The sequence below is a fragment of the Sinocyclocheilus grahami genome, unplaced genomic scaffold (genome assembly GCF_001515645.1).
Source record: "Sinocyclocheilus grahami isolate Dianchi unplaced genomic scaffold, SAMN03320097.WGS_v1.1 scaffold33.1, whole genome shotgun sequence".
Taxonomy (NCBI): domain Eukaryota; kingdom Metazoa; phylum Chordata; class Actinopteri; order Cypriniformes; family Cyprinidae; genus Sinocyclocheilus; species Sinocyclocheilus grahami.
The window spans coordinates 1,975,414-1,998,877 of NW_015505212.1; the positions used below are offsets into that span (position 1 = coordinate 1,975,414).

The 23,464-nt window shown below is 36.5% G+C and overlaps 1 protein-coding gene and 1 long non-coding RNA gene across 5 annotated transcripts in view; both read left to right on the forward strand.

The window, feature by feature from the left end:
• Positions 1 to 23,464, forward strand: part of LOC107580133 (myoD family inhibitor domain-containing protein-like) — a 63,556-nt gene that overhangs the window by 24,973 nt on the left and 15,119 nt on the right. For 2 of the 3 annotated variants that reach the window (XM_016265884.1, XM_016265878.1), the window contains exon 5: positions 955 to 1,517. The exons of the other annotated variant lie outside the window; for it this stretch is intronic. In XM_016265884.1, coding sequence (XP_016121370.1) covers positions 955 to 1,205 — 251 coding nt within the window. In that variant the 3' untranslated portion in view covers positions 1,206 to 1,517. Of the gene's footprint in view, positions 1 to 954; positions 1,518 to 23,464 lie in introns of those variants that run through there. 3 annotated transcript variants of the gene reach the window in all.
• LOC107580173 (uncharacterized) overlaps positions 21,694 to 23,464 on the forward strand; it is a 3,299-nt gene continuing 1,528 nt past the window's right edge. For both annotated transcript variants that reach the window (XR_001608599.1, XR_001608600.1), the window contains exon 1: positions 21,694 to 21,730. This is a non-coding gene — a long non-coding RNA (uncharacterized lncRNA). The remainder of the gene's footprint in view (positions 21,731 to 23,464) is intronic.

Sequence of the window (23,464 nt, forward strand, 5' to 3'; positions counted from 1 at the left end):
CTTTGGTTATGTTAAAATTAATGAATAAAAGATTGCTGGCAAGCACTCAAACAGAACTTTTTATTTTAGTTACTTTAGATTTTTGTAATGCAAACATTAATTAATTGATTTTATTTGTTTTCCCAACAGATGGACAGATCATACGGTGTTGATTATCAGATCCTCAGATGGTCATTTTAAATTAATATATATTAATGAACAGGCTACTTAGCGGTTTGGTTACTCTTAAGTAAATACTGAGTGTTTATTTTATTATTTATTTGATTATTTTTTACAAAATTTCCCAAAAGATGGTCAGCCAGTGCTCCTGCAAAACTGTGTATCCATGTCATCTTAAACAAAAGTAATTTGGCATAGTATGTGCGAGAGGAAGTTTAAATGTTAATCAGATATGAGAGAAACGGCAGCATTAACACACCAATTTGCTTGCGAAAATGTTGGACGCTGTTAATCAGCTTTACGTGACCAACCCTGTGCTTTTGCATGATAATAACCCCATTATTCACAAAGCTACTAATCAACCCAAAAGTGGAATTCATTCCTTTTGAATTTCTCTGATTCCTCTCTTGCTCTCACCACTGCTGAACCGCCGTCTTCACCTCCTACACATACACACACATACACCCACACACGACAAACACTGTAGAAAGCTTTTATTGTTAGTCAATATGATCAAAACAAACAGAAATAAAATGTCACTTTTAAATAAAATAATAAATATTTTCCTTTATAAAATATACTTTTTAATTGATTAATGCTAAGTCCAATTTTTTGTTATTTGATTATAAAGGTGAAATGTGTAGTTTTTCTGCGCCACTGGCGACACCAAACAAAATAGCTAAAATGATCCCACGAAATCTCGAAAATGACTACTTTAAATACTTAACAAAATAATTTTGTATGTTTATTCTATGTTTTTGTTTTATTCTGCCCACTGCAATACTCTGAGAGCAGACTGCTGTGTCCACTGCATCCTGGCCTGCCTGTTTTGTGAATTTCTCACTCTGTGCAATATGGTGGTGGCTCAGGCATCGTGCGGCACCTGCACGTCAGAAGCCTGTTGCTGCTGCTGCTGCGCAGACGACCTGGGAGACGACTGCAACTGCCCCTGTGACATGGACTGTGGCGTTATGGATGCGTGCTGTGAGTCCTCGGACTGCCTGGAGTTCTGCATGGAGTGCTGCGGAATCTGTTTCCCAACATAAAAGCCCTGATGCATGCAGGCCACAGCCAGGACAGATGTTGAACGAGAGAGTGTGTGTCTGTGTATGTGTGAATGAATGAGAGCTAGGGAGTGTTTTTTTTTTCACACTTTGTGAAAAATCTGTTCCTGAGCTCAAGATGACCATAAAGGTCATAAGAAAGGACTAAAATACGTTACTTCACATATCCTCGTAAACTAAAAGTGCATTAAGACATAGATATTCAGCGCTTTATATTCAATGCTTTAATGTATCAGAGCTTGTTCTTTTTACTGTTTTTACATCTCTTTGCAGAGGTTTTTAACATATTTCTTTTGTTTTTAAAGACACTTCACACTTTATAATTTTAAAAACTTGCAGATGTTGAAATTAAAACAGTAGATGTCACACAACTTGAGGTCGCTCTGCACATCACTGCAATTTGAGTGGAAACCATAGCGCTTTCATACTGTCAGAGGTCAAGCCTTTGTGGGTGTTAAATGGGATTCTTATTTTGAACTGTTTCTGAAAAACAGAGGGTTGATTAAGTGATAGCCAATTTTGTAAGTCTTTGTTTAAACTGCATCTACTGTATCTACCTAACTCATTTAATGAAATGTCCCTAAGTTTGTGGAACGACATTAGCGGTTAGCTTTCTGGTGCTTTAAAGACACACATGAACTGGATATACAGAATAGCGTAGAATGCAGATGCCGAAATCCACTTTATGCAAGATTTTTTGGTCTCTACTTGACTTTTTGTTTTTCTTTATTAAGCCTCTGCTAAAGAATACACTATAAAAGCACCTTTTTGCTTTAGTACTTCACCATAGCGCTTTCATACTGTCAGAGGTCAAGCCTTTGTGGGTGTTAAATGGGATTCTTATTTTGAACTGTTTCTGAAAAACAGAGGGTTGATTAAGTGATAGCCAATTTTGTAAGTCTTTGTTTAAACTGCGTCTACTGTATCTACCTAACTCATTTAATGAAATGTCCCTAAGTTTGTGGAACGACATTAGCGGTTAGCTTTCTGGTGCTTTAAAGACACACATGAACTGGATATACAGAATAGCGTAGAATGCAGATGCCGAAATCCACTTTATGCAAGATTTTTTGGTCTACTTGACTTTTTGTTTTTCTTTATTAAGCCTCTGCTAAAGAATACACTATAAAAGCACCTTTTTGCTTTAGTACTTAGGTGAATACTGAATACACTATTGCAAATTGTTATTTTTCTTTGACTGTTAAATCATACATGTAGTTCAGATTGCATTGCCTGAGGCTTTCTTGTGAATTGTACAAAGCTGGCATTTGTCGGCATTATGTAAGCTAATGTTAGCATCACAACATTAACACCGTTGATTTTTTGTTCATAGTGCGTAATGCCTTCGGTACGCTGTGCGTTTGTGATTTGTCTGACTCATCTCGTCAAAACTGCTTACGACATACTTGCCAAACTGCACTTCAGAACACAGTGTGACTGAACTGACCTGAAACATTCAACTGAACCCGGTTCAAAACAAACAACTTTACCTCTACAGACTTTACCTCTCCAGAATCATACTAGTTCTTGTGAGTCTTTTGACGAAACCCACTTTTAAACCTAACTGACATAGACTGGCTCGTTTACACTGAGAATATGCAAAAGTATAGTTGCCTTAAGATACTATAAAAGTTTGTTCAAATGAATGAAATGTATTTTAATAGTAAGCAAACTAAAACTCGCATCATTTTCTTGAGATTTTAATTTACAAATACATTTTAATGAATTTCTTGTGTAATATATATATATATATATATATTGACAAGAGCTTGAAAAATGCACATAAATAGATTAATACAAAAATATATACATTGACATAAATACATTGATGTAAAATCTCCCTTCTCAGAGCAAAACTATAGATAAACTCAAAGATAAAAATGAAAACAGGCAGTTATTTAAATTCAATTGCAACACAAATTTGTCTTCTAATGCTCGTCTGTAGCTAATTGCAATATCAGACGACCAGACAAAAATGTAATAGTCTATTAAAAAAACAACCATGCTTTCCACATATAAAAATTCAGGTGCCATAATTATGAAACTTTTTTTTAATAGAATGTGAATATATATCTGTATTCATACTGTATTCAGCCCGTTTTGATGTTTGTATTTTGATGTTTCTATGTTTTTCCTCTTTGTCCTCAATTCACTTTTTAAATGTTTTCAGTATGTACCAAGCGTTGTTTTGTTAATGGACCATCAACATTACAATTTTCTAAAAATAAAATGTTAAACAGGAGACCAAGATGTCTGTACCTGCTTGTGATGCGGAATTGTGTGATTATTCACTGAAAAATTGACTACACGCTTTTTCTCAGAAAGCCGCCCGTGGTCTGAATGTTTATCAGGTGCATGTCATGCATCAGTGCATCTGGGCTGTTTCCCATCGCATTCAGGCATGTGGTAATTGACTCACCTGTACAAGGTTCAGAGATGGATATAATGTATATCGTTAGCATCATAGTCGGTGTATCAAATTGTAATGTCTCCAGAGATATTTTAAAGGTTTGTGATAGATTCAGGATGGTATGTCACGCTGAATTAAAGGTAGAGGAGTTGTACAGTCTATTAAATTGGCTGAAGCGTTTTAGGAGGTGACTGATGACGCTTCCAAATGACACGACTTTGCCCCTTTGTCAATTAAAGGGGTCATATGATGTTGCTAAAAAGAACATTATTTTGTGTATTTGGCGTAATGAAATGTTTATGCTGTTTAAGGTTAAAAAAACACATTATTTTCCACATACTGTACATTATTGTTTCTCCTCTATGCCCCGCCTTTCTGAAACGCATCGATTTTTACAAAGCTCATCGGTCTGAAAAGCGAGGTGTGCTCTGATTGGCCAGCTATCCAGTGCGTTGTGATTGGCCGAATACCTCAAGCGTGTGACGGAAATGTTATGCCCCTTACCATACTGTGATGCCGTGTCCGGCCGGAGCAACGAGACAAAAACATTAAAACCCATTATAAACGAGGCATTTGTTGCATCCAGTGGGGACATAATTGTGGATTATAATGACTTCTACTGTCTTTTTATGCGTTGCGTTGCATCGCGCCGCGTAATCATAAAACCATGTCTGCATTTGTGATCAGAGAAATGACAAACAGCAAGTGCTACTTTATACTGCTCAAAACTCGCATTTGAATCATCAGTGGCAAATTCTTTAAATATAAAAAACGTACTTACTGTCTGTGAGTCAGAACAGCTGGCTTTGTAGTCTACTCTAGCAGCATCAGGAAAGGTCGTCCATAAAATGTGCTGCACACATCTGAATATTTGGGTTGAAGTGTTCTGGAACAGTGTTGTAAATACAACTTAACCACTGATTTCTAGTCGTGTCCTCTTTCGGAAGGCCAAACAAAGTAGTTTCGCTTTCACAACGAGTAAATTTTTGTAAAAAGGTGAAGAATATCTGTTTAATTAACCCTCTGGGGTCTGAGGGAGTTTTAGGGCCCTGGAGAAGTTTTGACAATTGTACTAATCACATGGGAGAGTTTTTTTTTGTTCTTTTTCCTCCATATTCTTCCACTTTTTTCTTGTTCAGAAAGAGGGGGAGTTGAGAAGTCCAGGTAAGTGTGCAGTGACCTTTTCACAAAGTCATCCACCTCTTCTACTTTTAATCAAACCCCCTCTGTTCCTCTCTGTGCCATCGCTTGTAATGTCACAATTAAGGTGGCTCCATTGTTTCTGTTTTCAGGCTGAAGAGACTTTGCGCTCCTTGGTACCTGGGTAATTTCTCTTACAATATTAAATAAGTCATTAGAGACCCGTGACCACCACTCCCACCCCGTATGGCTGAAATGACTATCTGCCGTTGCCTGCCACCTTTTGTTACTCTAAAATCACATATTCAGAGTTGTAGTTGCACCATTTTTGCATCATAAGAGGACACACAAATATGCGGTTTGATTTGTGCAAGCGTGTAGTATGATATTGAATGATAAAGAATGATAAGAACTTAAAGATGATAACTACCGCCGCCTGGCCATCAGCTACTTTATGGCTGCTTTAGTGATAATAATGACAGAAGGACTGTAGATCCAAAGCGAATGAAATGTAAATGATTTGCAGGTTTGTATTTTGTATTTCAGCTCTGCCTCATTGTACTCACACCTTAAATATTTAAAGACCCCCTCCATAAAACCTTTGCTGCTTTACACGGGCCCCGCATGCTGTTTAATCTCTCTTTACCTGCAGGCGAAGCAACAGCAATGTAACGACAGCAAGCGGTAGTTAGTGAGATCAGGAAAACAAGCCCACAGCCACAGACGGGGCACGGAGCGGTTCAAAGTTTCTACGGTTCGTCTTTTTGAAGTTGAGCACTGACAACACCGGCTTTGGGTTTAAAATGAAAGAGACACATTGAGACGTATTTTGAACATGTCTTAACTTTTCATATGCAACTTTATCAACTGCTTACCGTGAGTTAGCTGTGAAGGCTTGTCTAGCCTATTAGCAAGACATTAACGTTCTGCACTTCCCTAAATGCATTGAACCATGGGAGAGGCAAATTGAATTAGACCCGTGGTTCGGAAATGCCTGTTTACTTCTTGTTCGCAGTCCTTGAGCTATAAATTAGATGTCACCTTTGCTACTTGTCATTGTTTGATATGGATGTGTTGTGGGTACCAAAGCAGGATGGTTGATTGTTTGCTCTTAACATCACTTAAATGAAAGGCCTCAGTAGCATGTAGTCATTCTCAATGATTGACAGTTTTGTTTGTCGTGATGCTTTGAGCTTGTGTATTTTGATCCACACACACTGGATTTGATGGTAATTATGTAAAGGCCTTTAAATATGCATCTGAACGTGCAGCAAATTTAGCTATTTATGGTTTTGTCAATCAGCAGTGGAATGCATGGTTTATGAAAGATAAACAGTTTAATCACTTTGTTTTTTCAGTCTGATATCTTGTGGTGAAGTTAGTGGCTTGTCAAATCTGGCTAGCATATTTACTGTGGTGAGTCTGTCAGTGTGAAGATCTGATCCTGTCTTTGCACTCAAAACATTATGATAGGGTGTGCAAGGATGAATATCACGAAACCGATATTTTACCCTCAAATCAACTAAGAAATGAAATGATGTGTATTTTGTTTGAAGAAAATTAAGCCTATTTTGGGATCATTATTATGACTTCTGTCAGTATGATAGAACATTTACATTGTGACATTTATTTTCATGACAACTTCCTCCAAGGTTCTAATTACTGTAATAGATAGATATACATTATATTATTATATAAATACATTACACAAGGATACTCAATTTTATATGATTTTATCTGTGTTCATGCCCTGGACCATATAAAAAATAGATAGATAGATAGATAGATAGATAGATAGATAGATAGATAGATAGATAGATAGATAGATAAAATAAAAAAATAGATATTATAATATAAAAATATTGTTATTAATATTATTACGATCAGCTCAACAATAAAAAAAGAAAAGAAAAAAAGAAGACCGACCAAAGCACCAAAACTAATAACATTTCTTTCCCTGGTTGCACCAGAGATCATCAGTCAGAACAAGGTTAGAAAAGATTAAATCCTGTTTTCTGCTGTAATTACACCATTACAGATGCTCTTGATTTGTTTGTCAGACTCCTCAGACAATAGCTACACCTGTTTATATCTCTGTTTTACTTGTTTATTCACCATACAGAGGCAACCTGTCAGGCTGACAGGTACGATTTGTTGCATTTCCACAGGAGCGTGGTGTTTATGCCTGCATCTGATTGTTGCATTGCTGGGCGACGCAAGGGAATACAGGGAAACTTCACAGGTGTGCGAAACGTGCACCTGCAGCCTGCTCTTGCAGGGAAAACCACTTGTGTCCTGGCACCACCCTCATAATAAATGCGCGTCCTGTGGTATTTCATGGAAATCCGCCACCCCAACTTCCTAGACTTGTTCATTCGTTCATCTAAAGTAATCTCCATCCTCATTCCACTGTTCTCGCAATACTTGTGCATTACTGAATATGATATATTTCCTGCATTATTATGTTATTCAGGTCAAACGCATGTGCATGCATTAAATTGCAACATAAAAGGTTTAATGTCAGATTCTGCTGTGTTCTGAGCAAAAGGTTAAGGAAGGACCGGAATGCGGCCCTAGAAGTATACGTGTCTTGTGGAAGATTGGAGCGATTGTGGCTTCTCTTTCTCATCTCAGTCCCACTTCTAAGAATCGAACGTGACTAACAAAGAGAAATACTCCACTGCCTGAGGAATATTCATGATTTGGCTTCCAGGTTAAAAATCTATATGCAAATTTACTACATTAGAACATGCATAGGTTGTTAATAAATTAGTACATGGCAGAAACAATTCTGCTAAGCGGGATGAATCACTGTGCAAGCTGTCAGCTGTTGCATTGTTCTGGATAGAATGTGACGCTGAGACAGCAACACATCCAGCGAACTGTGATGTTAGTGTACCGTAAATCTCAGGGCACTGGCAAAAATCGTGTCTTTTGTGTGTGTTGGCTGAAAGGGATTGTGTTGGTGTTCGTGCATTCGTGAGTGTTTTAAAGCTCAGGATTTATGAAGTAGGACAGACAAAGCCAGTATAATATTACCTCTGTTTGAAATGAAATGATGCATAATTTATTTCGTCTCAAAAGGAAATATCCGCCTTTTTCTCATCTCTTAAATTACGGATATGAATTTGGTAGCACCATGTCTGGACCGTCTTCTGTGAATTTACAGTCGCCATTTCCTGAAAATGATGCAATATACCTGATCACTATTATTATTTTCGCAACTACTGAGGAAGTCAATGAGCAGTTTATACATCTACCCAGAGGGAAGTTTTATTATTCAGAGGTTGCTTTGTCATAGGATTTTAGTTATGTTTTAATATCAACTTTGTCTTAGATATTTCTCTTAAGGTTGCTTTTGGAGCAATAGGATTATGCAATTGTTATCATTGTTATTAAATTGTTATTATGCAAACTGTAGCGTCTGGACCAATCAAACACACAATATGTATTTTGTTAGCTATATTTAACAAATACTCTGTAACACCCCTCAGTTAACAAGCCATATGAGGACCTATGAACCCTTCCTCCGAAATGCGTAACACCTCAGGAAAGCAGAACAGGCCTCTGGTTCCATGGCAACCAAGGCTGATATCACTGGTTTTATTGCTCAAAGGAATGCAAGCAGAGAAAACTCACACCTCATTCACCCTTAGGAGAGACACACAATGCCCAAAAATTTGCTATTCTCTAATTAATTAATAGGAAAACCTTTCTTTGAATTAACACACATATCCTTCAGGTCATTGTGTATGTTGTCGTTATATTGTATACTGTTTATGCCGGCTTGTGATGGAACCACTCGTTTCTGTCATCTATATGTAATCCTACCATGTTTAGTATCTATGAGTTAGTCTTCTGATGATAGGTATCATTTGCACCTTTTTACAAAGGTGTGTTTGAACTAAGAGTCTGATGTTCCCTTCAGGCTGTAAATCTGCTGAATGTGCAAATGGATCCATAACTTCATTCCTTATTTCTCTCCTCTTTACTGCTTAAGCTTTAACCCTTTCCTATACCAACTGTATGCGTGTGTGTGTGTGTGTGTGTGTGTATGTTAGACCAATTTAAGTGTTTATGTAGTATGTTGGACTAGTTTAAGTGTTTATGTAGTTAATAAAGTCTTTCTTGTATCACACTTGACGTTGTTCATTGTTTGCTCATAACTGGAGTCCCTAATCATGCAGATTTATGCTACAGGCTTTGTGTACAGCCTGTTTTTTGTTGTACAGTAAGAAAGTTATTTCCCTTAACCAGGAAATTAACGTTCTTAGAATTGACAGACAGTTGACCCTGAGAGGTCAAGTAAATATCTACAGCGGATCTAAATATTTATAATTAATTATAACTAGTTATGATTAATTATTCATATTTCCCCATGAGCTGATTCGCTACAAAACCTACTGTAGGAATTAAAAGCTAAAATGTTAGTGTTTACAGGTTGTCGTTTTATAGCTCCAGAAATGTAATTAACTTATTTAACTTAATTATATCCTCAGGAAACTTAAAGTTATCAGTTTTCATTACAGTAACAACTTTAATATCTCATTTGTTTCTTCTAGAAACAGAGTAAATGCAGAGCAAGTGGAGACTTTTTACTGTAAGTCTCCTCAGATGTTTCTCCTAAAATTATTGAAACAGAAAGAAATGAGACAATTATTCACAATACAGTAGGAGTGCATACCTATGACATTATTTTGGATTGCAGTTTGATGTTGTAAGAATTTGAGGAATGTTTGAGTTCAAATTTAGGTCTTTGACTTTTGGTTGCACTTGTCAGCACAATTTGAGACATTGTTAAGAGAAGAGACATCTGAGAAACAGGAGCCTTGAGAGGAAAACTCACCATTTTCTCTCCATTTAATCTCATTGCTGTCTAGGAGAAGAAAAAAAAGATTTTAAAGAGATCTCATATCTGATTTTTCTTCCCTGTATTCTTTCTTCAGGTATCCTCAGTCTTCAATCTGAAGTTCAATCCGAGCAGGGTTACCTATGTGTCTGACCATGCATGAGCGTATCAGTGTGTGTCTGCTTGCATCAGCTCTTTCGACCTCTAAGCCTGTGATTTCGTGAGTGTTTACATTCTGTTGTGCCAGCTGGTATTGCGTGGCACTTCTTCTTGCCCCGTCCCAGATTAGCATAGCAAGATCTATGGAGTGCTAAAGCCTGACATTCTATTTGTGAAGCCCTAGTTGCAGTCGTGTAAGATGTCAAGTGACTCGCAGTGAGTTTTAACAAGCTCCATTTGTTCATTCTCCTGTTTAAACATTCCGTACACATCGTAGCATATCCTTAAAGAGGCTCCCCTATCTTTTAATTAAGTCCCAGACTAATGTGGCACTTAATTGACTAATCAGGAGATTTTGTTTTCTCTAATTTACTGGAAAAACCAGCAGCACATAAGCTTTTTAATATCAACAGAATGGGACAGTCACAGCTGCCGCAGAAATTGAAGCTGTCGCTAGGGAAGGGGGATGTTGGGCAGAGCGTCTTTTTATCCTTGGTTTAGTCTGTGACTAAAACTCTTTGACAGAGCTACAATGTGTCAGTTCTGGGCAGATTTCTTTGTTTGTCATAATGAAACTGCCTTCGTAAGCCATTCTACTTTTACAATGTGACAATTTAGGAACTTAATTGATATTATCCGTCAGTAGTTAGCTTTGCTTCCATGTTCTGAATATAACTTATGCAAAATATCAGTACACCACAACATTTTTTTTTTAGTACAGCAGTATTTCTATCCCATGTATTTAAAACAAATCTGTATAGAAATAAAATAAAATGATAATTATTTATGCAAAAAAAAAAAAATCAAGATATTTCAAAAACTATTTTAGAATGAAGCAAAAGCATTTCCATCTCTTGTGTTCTGGAAAATAGAACTGTCATTGGGAAAAAAAACCCCATAAAAAGTCAAAGTTCCATGCCATATGTTCAAGAAAACATTGTCATTGGCAAAAATAAAATATATAATAAATAAAAATTTCCTTGTTCCAAAAGTAATTAATGCAATATATATATATATATATATATATTGTAAAAACTTTTTTTTTTTTAATAAAGCACCATTTGCATCCCATGACTTCAAGAAAACAGAATGGTCATTGGCCAAAAAAATAAATAAATCTAAATATTGCAACAATTATTTTTAATAAAGCACCTTTTTTCATCCCCAGAATAGATTAATTAATTGTATAATAGTTTAGTTCAAATGTTTTTCAAGTCAAAGACAAAAATACAGCCAAAATCAAACACGTGCAATAGTAAAGCTTCTAAATAGTTAGTGCATAAATACAGGTTGTGAAAAGGTCTGGGTGGTAGCTAGAGGTTTTCGTTTACTAAATCTGGTAAACAAAGCTCTAATTCAAGCAAAATTATTCCAGCATGTGCGACAGAATCTGTGGGATTTAATGATGTGTATCAATGCCTTTAGGACATAAAAACTGGCTTGTATAGTGAGTGTAGCTGTGTTGCATGGAGTGCAAATGTTTGAAACTGTCCACAGATGCTTTATGTAGGACTTCTGGTGAGATACAACAGTTTGTGTGTGTGTGTGTGTGTGTGTGTGTGAGAGAGAGAGAGAGAGTGTGTGTTTTTGGACAGCTAGCTTTGATTTCATGGCAACATGGCCTAGAAGAAAAAGAGTTCAACCTTAGATCGTAAAAAAGGTTTGTTAGGCTTCACGGTGTCAGGCTTCGACATGCACGGATTCTGAATGAATGGAAAAGTCCTGTCAGGAAGGTTGCTTTGAGGGCAGCAGATCTGAAAAGATTGTAAACAATGACTCATCGGCATGTGCCAGAGCGAAAAGGAAGGAAGGCAGAACTCCTGTCCATGTCGCCCACAGGATGAACACTGTGGCCTGGACACAATCAGGCCTCTGTTTTAGTCTTGCAAAACAGAGATTCATGCTTTACGAGAACCCGCCCATAGGCCAGTCATGCTGTGTGATACACAGAAGGGGTTTTCCCACCTGCTTTTTTCTGTCTCTTTCTCTCTTTCTCAGCACAAAGAGACTTTTTCTACAGTGCATGTGATGTGATGCATTAGGGCGATACATTTTATTGCAGTCTCGATATGATATTGTTTAACGATGGTAAGCTCTGGACACTTTTACTCGATATGGACTAATCTAACAGTCTATCAGGCATCAAAAATAAAGGCGACAACAGCCAGTCAGTGCATGTCGCTAATAAGTCTGCATGTTCTGTGTGTCTCTGTGTGAATGAATGGCATGGTTTTGTCTGATACACAGACTCAAACACATGTGACGCCCATTGTTTTCAACGTCTGCGTCTCATTATATGTAGACATGGACACATGAACTTCATCTCCAGAGCTGCTCTGAGTGTCACTTCACTAGCTTTTCACCATTTCATTTGAAAAAAGCTCACCACAACTTAAATGCTTCATGACAAACCAGCAAAAAAGTAATATTATACAGCAAAGATCCTTTTTCCATCCGTGTTTTTTTAATAGTGCGCATTCGTTCCTCCCTAAAACCCAAACTTAACGTCAGAATCGGCTCAATCGGTGATTAATGTAAGATGCAGCTCAGCTCAGTACCGAATCGATAAGCAGTATCGGTAAGAGTAGTAATACCGTTAAAACCTTAACGATACCCATCCCTATTTATGTCTCACCACTGGTTCATTGTGTTATGACATATTCTAAAGTATGTACTTCATCATAAGAGATGTACATACTATTAGTGTGATTTGGAACACATCCACACTCATTAGCTGCAATAAATATAACAGAGAATCAGTGTATAAAGTAAACACACAGAGTCATCAAGACAGCAGCGCAAATACATCAGACATTTATTAGCATAAACACTCCAACAAATACACATGCTTTGAGGTAGATGCTATCACACGTATGCGGCAAACATACAAGAAGAAAAACTAAATCCCTGAATAAATAATTAAATCTCTTGTGACAGCACACAAAGCTTCTGTGATACATTAATTGGGTGAAATTAGCATGAATTAAAGCAAATAAGTGTAACGTGTAATTTATTACTTTCTAAGCATACTTTCGCCATGGAAGTCTCAGATTTCCCCCAAGATTGCTTTAACAGCTATAATGCATTTCTTAATTTACTCTGTGGAAAATCAATTTTTTCAGAGTTCATTAAGCACCAATATGTTACAATGCAGCTCCCCAGAGTACGCAGCAGAAAAACATTATGCAAATTGCTGCGAGCGCATTCTCAGTATGTAAATAGATACTAACACTAGTGTCAAGTCTCTGTGGAAAGCTTTGTTAGTGAAACCTTTTGTTTCACTGCTTTCTGTGATATTGCTGATGAAAATAGCTTTCGCCTCGTTGCTTTCGAGCAATATGTCTACAAGTTTTGCAGTTTGCAGCATTCTTTGCTTTGGTTTTGCATCTGTTCTGTTATTTTTGGCAGCGCTTCTGAATTCCCTCGCTCACATGGACTGTAATTGAAACATCCTGGTCTGTGCCAAGTGACTGTCCATGCCAGCAAGGGGCCGTTGTCCAAAGACCACTCCATGCAGCCAAACCTTGAGTAGAAAACCCCCCTGTAAAAAGTGGAAGTCCGCATTTTAAAGGAGTAACAGGCCACAGAGTGAGCCCACAGCACTTTAATATGATCATCGGTTTACACTCAAACATGCTCTTTTCCATTCCTTGGCCTTGGTGTTTATGTACTCACATGAGAGGTTTATGGCACAAGCTCCATATCTACCTCTCTCTCTCTTTGTTCATTTTTGAAATTCGGAACAATTTGCAGTTAAGAAGAATGTCAAGGAAGTGTCATGGATGTTATCAGATAATGCAATATCATATAAATGCAATATTATATTTAGTTCCATTGTACTGAACAAATGACCCAGTCATATTTCACCTCATGCAAAATGAAATACATTTTATTTATTTCTTTTTCATAAGGTGAAACCTTCATAATTAGCTTATAAATATAAATAAATTAATAAATGAGTGAATGAATGAAGAAATAACTTAAATAGATGATTCATCACTGTATTACTGTAAGTGTGTGTATATATAGATGTATTAATAAGTAAATAAATGAATAATATTTTTTAAAGATTCATCACTGTATCACAGTATGGATGTGTGTTATGCATGTACCATATATATAAATGCACAAATTTAAAAAGAGTTCTACTAATAGTAATATTTGTAATAATACAATTTGTAGCACGGTCTTTTTTCATTACAGTACTAAAAATTTAGAAATTCTCAAAATTAAAAAAAAAAAAAATCAAGATTAATGATTTTGGAGTGAAATATAACTTAGTCATTTATATAATATATTTATTGATATATTTTTCAAACAAATCTGTAAATTTTCAGTTTAAAAATATGATTTATTGTCAACTATTATTCTGAAGTATTTCTAGATTGTAATGTGTCATGAGGAGAAGTGGCTCATCTGTGCTGCTATAGAATGAGTCACCTCACAATAACCATGTCTTTAACATCACTAGTTCTTAAGTGAAGCATTATTATACAGTCCTGAAGTCCCATCTCTGTCAAACCACTGATGAGAACAATAGCATCACCCAGCTCTTCAGGACACGTGCTGCATTAAATGTCTTTCTATCTCTGTATGATCAAGGATCAGAAGTACGCCCTGTAAAGGCCACTGACTTCTTCACCCTAAGATTTCTATACACTGACTCTGTGATTCACTCTTTGCAGTCACACATGTGCAAATTTAACTCGTTCCAGCACTTCCAGAATTTTTCCTATTTGTGATCAGTACGTTTGGAGTAACCTAGAATAACTGCCAAGAAAAACATGATTATGAGCCACGTGAGTCAATGAGCATCTGTTAAAATAGCACTGTTTTTGCAGAGAAATGATTGTAGTTTAATGAGTATACTACCTTGATTAAAAAGTACCATAATGTTACCAGAAGTGTTCTCTGATGCAATTACTGAAGCATGTTACTGCTAATAAGATCTCTTTTGTATCAACATTTGAAATGGATGCTTCTAGGTCTTGCTGTTTATGCGGTTTGCTGCACAGATGTTGGTTTGTGGTTGCTCTGGTCATCTGAAGTCTACTCTACTGCCGCCCATGTGCTACTAAGCTGGAGGAAGTACTGCTAGCCTAAAGGGGAAGAGAGAACCACATGCAAAACCTGCACTGATCCTCTTTCTGTGCATCTCTGACATAATACCAACTTTTTAGTTTCCTGCAACGGCTGTTTATAGAGGAACTGTGTATGTGCTTGTGCTGTATGTGAAGAAATATTTGAATTTAGTCAAGTTACATTTTTTTTTTCACTACATCCACACACTATTGCTATTGTTTGTATTTTTGCTATTGTAAGTGAATGGTAGAATAGAAATTATGAAGTAAATAAAAATATTAGACAAATCATATCTTATCATATATCATATCATCATCATCATCTCATCATCATATGATATGATATGATAAATTCCAAACTGTATATCTAATATTTGGTTTTGCTCCAATAGATGTCATTCAATTTACAAATGAAAATGAGGTTAGATGATGGTCAGATGTATGGTCTGTTCATTATGTCATACTGCCTTAAAGTCTTAGGTCCTGTTTTATTTCCACAACTCATTTTCCAGAGTTTGTGACTACTGGAAATTTGTGAAAAGACGTTTTCAGTGGTTTTTTTGGCTGAAAGCGACAGAATATTGAACGGGTTGTACTTTTATCCCAAAGCCTCGTTTTCATTTGTTGAATTGAATATGGCATCTGCTCTGACTAAAATCTACATAAGTAAAGTGTAATATTCACCACAGTGTTTGAATCTCCGGTCTCACCATGCTGTGAGGGCTATGGAGTCTATACCACATTATAATAGATGTCAAATAAGACCCACCAAACTGACTGGGGGGGAATGAGCAGCAAGGGTTAGACATGCAGGAGAAGTCTGCCATCACCTTGGCATGCTCCATTAAATGACTGTGTGTGTGTGTGTGTGTGCTGGACCCCAGCTGCAGTCGAGCAGCCCAATTGCCTCTCCCCTGACAGGTAGTCATGTGTCCAGAGTTGGGCTTTGGGAGTGTGAGATGAGTTTAAGCCCTTGGGCTAAAGACACTCAACCCAATGGGAGATCACAGAGCTCTCCAAAATCAGCAGTCTGGGAATGGCACATCGCACTGGAACTATCGCTCGTGGCAGCTGTCCACATCAATATGACACGTAAACACTCTGGAAAGATGCATGAATGTGATGATAAAATGGAGCCAAGAGTTTTGACCTATCAGGGATCAATCAACTGACAATCCGAGAAAAAAAAAAAACTTGTTCTTTTGTATGTTTGACAGTTGTATGTTTTTAAAGGGTGAGTTCACCCTAAAAATGGAAATTGTCATTCACACACCCTTGTTTGACTGTTTTGACCTGTTTTATTATTATTATTTTGCAGATGTTTATCTTTCTGAAGTCATGATAACTTTATGTGAGAAACAAATCGATGTACACTACCGTTCAAAAGTTGATAAGATTTTTTTAATGTTCCTGAAAAAAGTCTCTTATGCTCACCATGGCTGCCTTTATTTGAGCCAAAATGCAATAAATACAGCAATATTGTGAAATATTATTACAATTTACGAAAACTGATTCCTAAACTGTAATTTAATCCTGTGATGCAAACTGAAGTTCAAAAGAACAACATTTATTTGAAATTGAAATGTTTATGACATTATAAATATATTTACTCTCACTTTTAATCAGTTGCAGCCGTGCTGAATAAACCCTAATCTTTTCATTTCCACAGAAGAAAGAAACTCGTGCAGGTTTGAAACGGCATGAGGGTGATTATCTGTTAGTAGTTCAAGTACTCTAAATGATTTTCATCTTACATTCTGTATCCCACTGGGTTCAGGTTTTGTTTACTGATGTTAATTTTACCTTTAGTAAGTCTAAAGTGTTTGCTTGTATTTCCATTGGGACATTCAGAGAGAATTTGCCTGTCATGCTTGTTTATGTACCCTCAAATGAGAGCGTTTTATTCCTCTAGGTGGTCCATTGTGTTCCTCATCTTGCCACTTTGATGGATCCACCTAAGAGATTCCTCTAAATGGTTATTTTTTTCCAACAGCCTCTCTGCTCTAGGCTTGTTTACTGACAGAAGTCCCTATAGCAACAGTACATTTATTTTTCTTGGTTTATTTTCAGTGTATAAAGTTAAGACTGTTAAATTAGAAAACAGAAACATTTATTTCTCTTATTCTGATACGCACACTTGTGTCCTCTGGAATAAAATGGAAATACGGGCCCTTCCTCGATGTCCACGGCTCCCAGCTCTAGCTGTCTGGTTTGCCTAATTGCATTAGCACTAGCCAGCATACTAATTGCACAGGGCCCCCTGTTGTCACAGCATTTACATGGATTACTTGATTCTGAATTTAATCTGCTTGAAGAGTTTGGATTTCATGCTTGCTTTAAATTCAAACACCCCTTGGGGTTTAATATAGCATAGAATGAGAGGACAAAGGGAAAAAATGTGATTAGTTTTGTTTGTCTGCAAATTGTTGGTGCACATTTACATGTATTTAAGTGCAACTTGCACACTAAAGTATCTGATCACTGGCTGATTGTCAAAGTTGGGCCCAAGTCATGTTGTTTTTTTCTTTTTAATACACACTGAAATACAGTGTTGGGGGTAACGCATTACAAGTAACGCGAGTTACGTAATCCGATTACTTTTTTCAAGTAACTAGTAAAGTAACGCATTACTTTTTAATTTACAAGAGAATATCTGAGTTACTTTTTCAAATAAGTAACGCAAGTTACTTTTTTCCCCCAATTTATTGATTGACAGCTCTCCTGTCCCCATGTTGAAAGAAATCAGAAGATGTTACTGTAGTTCTAAAATAAATATGAATATGCATTCATTTTTCTCACTCACAAAAACACAGATTCAGTATTCCTATTCCATATGACGCAAACCTGCAATAATTAAGGGAAAACCATCGTAACTGAGCTCCGGTTTGTTATGTGCCCTTTTTTGTGTGTTCTTGTCATCTATTTTGCATGGTTTTTTGTCAGTCAGTACAGAGAAATAGCTCTAGTGTTCTTGCTCTCTTAGGGTGCGTGTTTGTTGGAGTAACCGTCCTCTGATGAAGGAAGTTGTTTTGTGTAGCGGAACGAGAGAAAGAAGTTGCGATTGGAGTCTGCGCTGCTGGAGTGCAAAGTAACAAATCTGTGAGTTCAATTTGACTCTTATTTGTTCTCTAAAAGTTTTCACTTTCTGAGCAACTTCAAAACTTAAACATTCCTCACACTCCTCTATGGGCAAATGTTTATTCTAAAATAGTTTTTTTATGATACTTTTAATAAAAAAGTTTGGAGTCAGTTAGAAATTTTTGTTTTTTTCTTCAGCGAGGATGCATTAAATTGATCAAGAGTGATTGTAAAGACATATAATGTTATAAAAGATTTAGGTTTCAAATAAATACTGTTCTTTTGCACAGCACAGTTATTTTATTTTATTGATAATAATATGTTTCTTGAGCATTAAATCTAGTGCAAAGTAACAAATCTGTGAGTTCAATTTGACTCTTATTTGTTCTCTAAAAGTTTTCACTTTCTGAGCAACTTCAAAACTTAAACATTCCTCACACTCCTCTATGGGCAAATGTTTATTCTAAAATAGTTTTTTATGATACTTTTAATAAAAAAGTTTGGAGTCAGTAAGAAATTTTTGTTTTTTTCTTCAGCGAGGATGCATTAAATTGATCAAGAGTGATTGTAAAGACATATAATGTTATAAAAGATTTCGGTTTCAAATAAATACTGTTCTTTTGCACAGCACAGTTATTTTATTTTATTGATAATAATATGTTTCTTGAGCATTAAATCTGCATATTACAATGATTTCTGAAGGATCATGTGACACTGAAGACTGGAGTAATGATGCTGAAAATTGAGCTTTGCATCACAGGAAAACAAAATACATTTTAAAATATATTAAAATAGAAAACGGTTGTTTTGTTTAGTTTTTTTGTGTACTGTTTTGGAGTGGTTGTCAGGCATGGCTATGCATTTGCTTTGATGTACTTGGGATGTTATAGGTGATTGCTAGGGCATTCTTGGGCCCACATCCTCATCTTTTTGATATTCTGGTACCTAGATATGGCTTTTTTTTTTTTTACAGAGTTTATTATCTGCCAGGTAAAAAAATTTAATTACTTGATTTGGGGTATTGCTCACGTGTGTTGCTTGAGGTTTGTTCAATTCCCTAATCTTAGTATGATAAATAAATTCTAGGCTATTTATAGATAATGAGCCTGTGTTGTTTTTACTCACCCGAACCGCAGGCACGGCCACTTTACTTCCACCCAGGAGTTTAACTTTATTTAGAGGCCAAAATTCACGTGGCAAAGCCGCAGCGACTCTTGTTGTGTGGCATTTTCAACTGATTTCATGCTTTGCTGATGGAAAATTAGGCCCCTGCGTATTAGCGAATGAAAAGAGAGGGAGGGATAGCTCCTGTTATCGCCTCAGGACACTCCACCCCGACAACAAGAAAACTAGAGCAAAGGAGGCTGAGGCGCTGCCTGCTAATGCACTCTAAACAAGATGATGAGCGCTCACAATCCCCATGTGGAGCGTCTGCCGGCTTCAAAAATATCGGCAGTGTTTTTGTCTCTTTCTCTCTCTCTGTCTACTCATACAGTGTTGTAAACCATAGTTATGTGTCTGGCCTTTTAAACAGGCTCCAAACGCATCCCATGCCTCTGAGGTGATTTGACTGGCATGTCATTTGCATTCTCTTTGACCAGTGAAGTACTGAGGAGAAGACGGTTAAAGTACCGCTCTGATGGCATTTGGAGTCTTTGGGTGTGTTGTTTTGCACAAAGTCATTTGAAGTAGGTATTCGAGTCTACTAATAGTGTGTTTTTACATTATTTTGTTCAAAATTAAACAGGATTTTGATATTAGAGATAATAAACCTTACAGGATCTACAATACATCTTAAGAACAAAAAACAGTATTGATTTTTTTTTTATGCTGTCCTGATGAATCTATGTGGTATAACATATGTACATACTGTAAACCAGGCAAGTTGATAACTAAGTTTACACAAACTATCCTAAAATGTTACATATTCTTGGTATGTATTAGTGTGTGTGGCCTTCTTGAGCATCGGTGACAGACTTTTGTAATAGTTGTGAGTGGGTCTCGGATTTGTCCTGAGCGGTAAAGCCTCATGTGATTCTTAAAACTCATCCGGGTCCTATCGGCTCTTTGGTTTCCCAGCATGCTCTGCACATATGAGTTTCTTCCGTTATCAGCTCAGTGATGATGAAATCGGGCTTTGCTACTCAGTACAATTGAGAGAATAGAATACAACTATCACAACAGGCTACAAATAACCATTAATGCTTGTGAAACGCACATTTTAGCATCAAAATTGCACATATTATTTTGGAAGGGGCATATAAAATGTATGCAAAAAAAGTGTGCATTTATTTCTGTAGTCTGCTGTCATTTACCTTTAGAAAACAGTAACAGACTCACAGTGGAGACACTATGTTAAGACTGTGTCTTACAAACTAGTTTGACCAACTAGCAGTTAGCCAAGGGGTAATCAGTCTTACTTTTTGGATTCACATTAAACCAATCTACCTTTTTGTCTTGAAGAAAATAAATTAGACGACTAACTTTTTCAGACTAGTCTAAGCAGTTTATGAAACCGGCCTCTGAGGTGAAGCAATGCAGGATGAACATTTAAAATACACACTGTATCGAAAATATAATTGTGGTAAATTACACTTGTAAACAGTTGTTTACAACAATTATTGTTTAGAGATAATTGCTTTTTTTTTCTTTTATTATTTAGAGTAAACTCACCAGCTGCATGAAGATACAATAATGCAAAATGTATAATCAAATGCAGACGGTTCTTCCATGAAATATCTCATTATAGAATCAATTGCTCCAAATAGTTGTCAATCATTTAACACAAAATTGAGCACTTAATTAAACAGACAGCCTAATTTCAATGAAATGAGATATGGTAATATATCTAAACCAGTTGAAATCAGTTTAAACTTTAGAATGCTCAATTTACGATATAAATGGGCAAAAGTCATGTCTTTCATTACTCAGATTGTTTTCAGCATGTGTGGTGTTCTCATTCTTTGTTTTAAAGTGATGTCAGTCTCATTCCTGTCAGAGAAATATAGCACAATACCTCACAGGCACTGGTATTTACTGCCTACCCATCATCCTTCATTTTTTCCCATAGACTTCAGGTGTAACCTGTGTGTGTTCAGAGGTTAAAATGACCTCACCTCAAAATTACCTGAGAGTTCAGTGACACAGAGCAACAGCTGGGATTGTTCAGAGAGTTGGCTGCGCTGGAAACTTCATTTCATGCCATGAATGGTGCTTCATCATTGTAACGGTAAGGTTCAAATGACAAAAAAGAAACAACTTTTTTGGGCTACACTTACATCACCCAAAAATTAAAGTTCTGACACCATTTACTCACCTTCATGTCTTTCCAAGTGTGTATTTAGCGTGGCCCATATTACTTATACACTATATTCTGAACTCATTCGATAGCTTTTTATGAGCATTAGGCCAAAATGTAAGCCATTATTTACCTAAAAACTTCTATTCAAATCTCATTTGTGTTTGTGGAAATTCAAATATAGTGCATGAAGACACATTATAGCATGTTTGCTGTAAATGATTAAAAACACAGTTGGTTCTCATGTGTAATCAACTAACTGTACCAAAATTCAATGTTCATTTTAGCGAATAATGATTTGAATTATTGTTTTTATTTTCTTTCCTCACATAAAGGTTTCTTAAGACCTTGGAATTTTTGTTGTTTAAATGATTTTTTATGGTGGTACTTTGTTCTGTTTGTCGTTTTTGAGAAACATTTTAAACATTAAGCACTCTATTTTGTGTTTCACAGAAGAAGAAAAAAGTCATACAGCTTTGGAACGACATGCGGGTGAGTAAATATTCATAGTTTTCATTTACAGGTGAACTATTTGAATTCTTTCATTGCAGAAGCTTCAAAGTTCAACAGAATCTAAATATTTCAATGATAAATTCAAGCTCACTTTAAGCACAAAATGCACTGAAAATGTAGTTTGAAAGGACTTTTAAAGGTGACCAGAGATATCCTAACCTTAAAGGCAGGTCTTTCTTAATTACTATGACCTTACAACTCCCACCGCCCCACAACCAGAAACACAGCAGCACTTTTCCTGTGATAGATGAGCCTTCAGTCATTTTTTTAGCACATGTGGGTGTGTGGATGCTCATCCGCTTCATATCACACACCGTTGCTCCCAGCGCCGTCCACCATACCCCACACAGGAGCGACGGGTTAGAGAGAGTGAAAGAATTAAAAGTGCAGCAGCGCCCTGTCACACTGCCTCAGTCTGTCAGTACTCCATCTCTCTCTGTCCTGGAGGCCATTATATGCCTCGAACAGGACACCATCTCGGCCCACCCCCTCCCAGACCCTCGCCGGTCAGTATTCTCAGGGACTAGAGGAGATGAATAATGACGACTGGCATGATAGCGCTTCTTCCTCACCGGGTATCTCACCTCCAAGCTGTTCATTTGTACGTTGATGGCGGGATCTGAGGAAGAGGGCTCAATCATTCGCCTCGAAACTGATTCACCCTCACCGTTCTGAATTTACTCTTACCGGGGGGTGAATTATACTTTCGTTCTCACACACACTCACGCATGCACACACCACTTGATTTCTGACTAGGAGCGCAGGTGATTTGCATCCAGCAATCTTTCCATTATACACCACTTGGTCACAAAATTGAAATTCAATTTGATTACATGTTTTTACAGTGGATTGCCTCTTGGGATATTAGCATAGTGGTTTTTCATCAGTGTGTTTTGTGAAGTTATATTGTTTTCCTTTTTTTCTGTTTTAGAATAATCTTTTTTTGAATGCTGTTGTTAATTTCATGCTAATATAATATATAATGTTAATATATCTATATAAGCTCTTCATTATTTGTTAATTTTTTTATATCCCTTTTTATTAGATATTTTTGATCATATTTTTATTTAATTATTTTAGTTTAAATTGAAATATATTTCATGAGGTATTGCATGAAATATATTCAAAATTAATATAATCAATTAAAATATGAAAATAAATAATAAACAGTTTTGTAGTGCACTGTCTTGTTCCTTTTTTTAATTTCTCTTTTGTTTTCTTTATTAAAAAAGGTTTTTGTAAAATTTCAAATAACATTGCTAATGCTATTTTGTTTTCATGTGCGAGAATCTAATTCAAAGCACATCAGAAATGGGATTTTTGAAACAATCTGTTTTAAAATGGCTATGATAAATTTGAACTAAGTTTAGGCTGTTAGAAGCAATTGTACAAAATGAGACCAGCACCAAAAACATTCCCCCAAAAAGTTCCTGTTTTTTCACGGAAAAGTCCCATTTTTAAGCGTGCGAAATGCTAAGTTCTTTCTTAACAGATTTCTATTCATTGTCAAATGAGTTGATTAGCCAGCACAATGTCGGTGGATTCAGGGGCCCATTACACATTTATGACAGTAAATTACTGTACATTTACAATCCAAATGAAATTTCATGAGAGTTGATATTGGAAAAGGCCCTGTGTGCATCTCCTCTTCATTTTGTGTGGCTGCAAATGCGTCACATCAGCGCCCCCTGTGGTCAGTCCTTTAATTGCAAT